Source organism: Gekko japonicus, unplaced genomic scaffold (assembly GCF_001447785.1).
Source record: "Gekko japonicus isolate JY-2015 unplaced genomic scaffold, Gekko_japonicus_V1.1 scaffold394, whole genome shotgun sequence".
NCBI lineage: Eukaryota > Metazoa > Chordata > Lepidosauria > Squamata > Gekkonidae > Gekko > Gekko japonicus.
In genome coordinates this window covers 999,775-1,004,071 of record NW_015173135.1, presented here as the reverse complement: position 1 = coordinate 1,004,071, position 4,297 = coordinate 999,775, and the positions used below count along the sequence as shown (strand labels likewise).

General features: G+C 40.7%; 1 protein-coding gene across 1 annotated transcript in view; it reads right to left on the bottom strand.

Annotated features, from left to right (window-relative positions):
- BUB1B (BUB1 mitotic checkpoint serine/threonine kinase B) overlaps positions 1-3,249 on the bottom strand; it is a 41,008-nt gene extending 37,759 nt beyond the window's left edge. The window contains 6 exon segments of the mRNA XM_015422187.1: positions 1-3; positions 5-136; positions 228-424; positions 1,389-1,533; positions 1,631-1,690; positions 3,110-3,249. The exon segment at positions 1-3 is cut by the window's left edge and continues 29 nt beyond it. Of these exon segments, the coding sequence (XP_015277673.1) occupies positions 1-3; positions 5-136; positions 228-424; positions 1,389-1,533; positions 1,631-1,690; positions 3,110-3,249 (677 nt within the window).
- Positions 3,250-4,297: the final 1,048 nt, after the last annotated feature.

The following is a 4,297-nucleotide window of genomic DNA, read 5'->3' as shown; positions in this document are numbered from 1 at the left end:
GGCTCTTGCAGTTTTCTTCCCTCTTCCTTTCAGTTCTGCCAGTGTTGTTCTTTGGGGTTCAGAAAGACTCGACTCCTCTTCATGGTCTTCCTCAAGATCTTGTAGGGCTTGCCGAGATACCCGGGCCTGAAACTGCCTGAACACAAAAGTTCAAGAGTGCTGCAATGCAGCCACTATCACTGAAGGCGCAATTTGTTTTTTGCATATGCCCATTTCACTGTAATTACCTATGGTGGGATTGTAGTTTATCCAATGGTTCAGCCTTACACAGCAGGCCATCCTGGAATATCGAGTCAGCTTTTTTGTAGCTTCCTCTTTCTTCAAGTTCCTCTGCCCAAGTGATATAAAGCTGTGCAAGAGATGTGCCTATCCCCTGGCTGTGCAGATAGCTATACAGGTCCAGAGGTTCACTACAGCAGGTCCCCTGTAAAAAAAAAAAAAAAAGGGGGAGGGACAAGGCTCTGTTACATAAAAAAAAAGTCAGCTTCAAAAATCAGCAACTCGTGCCATGTAATTCTTTTATGGAGCTATGACTTGCTAGAAAAAATGTTCTCACTACTAAAAAGGAACTTGTTTAATCATTATGATCACAGAGGCAAGTTTGGATGTCGAAGGACGAAGTGTCAATTAATTGTGCATCCCTGTTCTGTGACACACGTTAACTTCTTTCATGTTTTTCAGAAAGCAAGTGAAAGGCACAGATCTTGATTTAGATATCAAAATTATGCTTTTCCTTAACAAAGTTTTTATAACTATATTACTGTTGAGTTCTAATCTTTGTTCATACTTTAAGAACCTTAATTTTAGCATTACAATTCACTTTCTGATCTGCTTTTTCCTCTCAGCTTCTCTGAAAGAATAGGAGAATGAGCTAAAATACATATGTGCTTACATGGAGTACATTTTAGCACCTCAAGGTCACCCAATAAAGCACAACGCCTCAATTCTTAAAAGGCATACTCCTAAGGAGCATATTATATATGACATTTCTGCCTGCAAAGCAGTTCTGTAATACTGATTGCCACTTCTTGAACTTATGTGGTGGACATTATGGTAACACTATTAATCAAAGGGAAGGGATGGCCACATTTATCCTTCAAGGCATGCTTGGGCTGCGTACAGACCTTCTGTTATTTTAGAATCTATTACCTTCATAATGATATGAGAACGTATGCTCTTCAATTTAGATATCAAAGTCTGGTGAAGACACAGGTGTGGACTGCCCCAAGTAAACAGTCTATGGTGAAGTATAAGGACCACTATGTTAGAACAAGGTCAGTGAAATGCATTGCTTAAGGAAGATTATTTTAGCCTCCCTGAACAAAACATAGAGCTCGAAGGAACTGAAACAGAAACACATGATAAAAAATACACACACTAAAACTCACAAATTTAATCCAGAGACTGAGGAACCGGGGGTCTTGGTAATATCTCTGCTGTTCACTCAGTGCTTTAACAGCTCTCTCCAACACAGCAGAGAGGTTGCTCTCTTTACCTCCTTGAGGAAAGGTCTGCTCTGTCCATTTGATATACCTAAAGATATCAAAACAACTATGAGCACAAAAAAGCCACCTGCCTTGGTGACTGGTAATTAATTACATATGATATCATGCACAATGGCAAAACTTACCTATCCCAGACATCCAGAGGATCATTTCCACAGTAAAAACGAATTTCAGATTCAAACTCCCTAAAATTAAAATTAAACACAAAAATAGCTAGAAAACTACCACTAGTCTAGAAAACAGAGCAATATTTTGTGAATGTCTGTTTTATGAGTACATTTTCTAGTTATTCTCTAGCAAGATTAGAAATTCAGCACTTGTAATCCTTCTTGGTTTACAGAAGCATCTGACAACATACCACATTGTGGAAATTCTTCTTCCATGGGTTATAGGATTTGATGTTAATAGTATCAGCCATCCTGTGCTATAGAACAGTTCAGGATAATGGACAAGTACATCATTTTGGCTGAATGATGTGCAACTACATTTTCCCAAGTAGCAGGTACATCCTGATTGCACAAAAGATCAATCTGGATTTCACTTAAGAGCATAACAATATGGATGCATCATTTTGACCAACTAGGTCAAACTACCACCTTGATAGGAAAATGGAAGCAACTCTTGGACTTCCAGTTAGCTAGCATTACAATATGACTCCTGTTTTAAAGTTACAGACCCCAGATGCCAAAATATTATTGCTTGGTTCACACCACCCACTTTGGCCCCATTAAAGTCTGTAATAGGACATGATTTGAAGAAAAGCCCCAGAACAATGTTCATATGAATACATGTAATACTACATACAAGCTACTGACAGATAAGATGTCCTGTAAAAACATTCTACAGCATTCCACAGAGACATACCTTTGTAGACCTAGTTATTTTTCCTTTGATTCTCTCCCATACTTAAAAAACAAATCTAAGCAACAGTAAGTTATTAAAATGCAACAGATCTCTGCCTTCCTTGATTGTTTGCTTCCACACAAAGACAGCTTGCCATGTTGGCCTCTTAAGTGCAAAACAAGCTTTAGTAACTTAATTCTGTTAATGCTATGTTAGCCAGTTTGGTGTAGTGGTTAAGTGTGCGAACTCTAATCTGGGAGAACCGGGTTTGATTCCCCACTCCTCCACTTACACCTGCTGATGTGACCTTGGGTCAGTCACAAGCTCTGGCACAGCTGTCCTTGAAAAAGAGCAGTTTGTGTCAGAGTTCTCTCAGCCCCACCCACCTCACAGGGTGTCTGTTGTGGGGAGGGGAAGGGAAAGGAGTTTGTAAGCCGCTCTGAGACACCTCTGGGTAGTGAAGGGCGGGGTATAAATCCAATCTCTTCTTCTTCTATGTTTAGTGCATCTCCACACTTTTACACAGCAAATACAACTGCTGTGGATATATCTGCCCATCCCCAGCAGACATAAGCAGCAAAAAAGACATACATGCCCAGACAAGCCAGGTGTGTAAACAGATATTTAAAGATGCACAGCCATCAGACACAGCCCAGATGTTTGCTACAGAAAACACCAATTGTACTGGTATGACACCGAGCCACTCAGACTCCCTTACTTATAGGAAGAAGTAGATTAAGAAGCAAGATTAGTATACTTACTGTTTTTGTTGCTGGATAGCTGCATGACTGGAAACATCCTGTTGAGCCAGAGCTTCCTCCAAGGTAGCCATAACTCGCCCCTGTCTAAGAGGTTGCACATTCTCTTTACTCAGCTCCCATTCATTCCCATCTGAGGCCATGGTAACCTCTCTTTTTAAGGTTACTCTACAGCATTGACAGTAATATGTAGCAGTGTTATTCCAGGACTAGAAATTCTAGCAATTAGAGGAAATAAAGGAAATTATGACTCTGCATGAGGAAATGATAGTAAGCATTCAGGACAACCTATTTGTTGAATCACTATAGCCAGAGACCCCACACAGTAACAATGATAATCATTTCAATCACTTACGGAGCATCAAGAGGAGTTAAAATTTGGAAGGGAGAGGAATTACAGATGTCACCTGTTGCTAGCCTTGGGACAGCAAGGCTTAGGAGGGAAAGTTCTGGATTCCTAGGTGACTTTGGTCACAAGAAGCCAGCCAGGAGACTCATGTACTTTTGCTTTCTTACGACTGTCTGAATTGAGTCTGGGTGTTGTGAGCAAAAAAAAGGGGGGGGGGGGGGGGGTGTGCAAACCTGTTTTTTATTATTTTACATTAGAGGGATTTATATTTCTTTGCAAGCCTCATAAACCCAGAAATTCTTCAAATTATCACTAGAACAACCGAGAACCCAGAATTCCTATGGAACAAACTACCAAAAAACAACAAGAGTATTCAACCTTTTGTCTTCCTAAACCACTCAGGTACGCCATAAACAGGAAAGGCAACCTTCACCCTCAAGCCAGTCGCAGGACAGAAAAACAATTCTTCTCCCTCTGCCCCCGGTATTCCTCCACTTACGCAGCACACAGGTAGAAAACCGACCAATTAATAACCAACTCAAATCTCGTCCCGCTTCTCAATATAACTTTCCTCCGTTCACGTTCAAATTTTAACCGCCACCTTCCATATCTCTCGCTCGTTCTCATTGGTCAGCTCAAAAACTTGACACCCCTATTGGACTGTAGGAAGTGAAAAGTGCGCCGGGCATGCCGATGCACTATGGGAATTGTAGTGTATTTGACTGTCGTGGGGAGATGAGCTGTTAAACGTAACGGTAAAAGTGTGAGAAGGGAAACGAAAATCGTTTAAAAGAATTTAGGACGTAGTGGTTTCTTTTTATTTACAAAGATCAGTTGCAGAC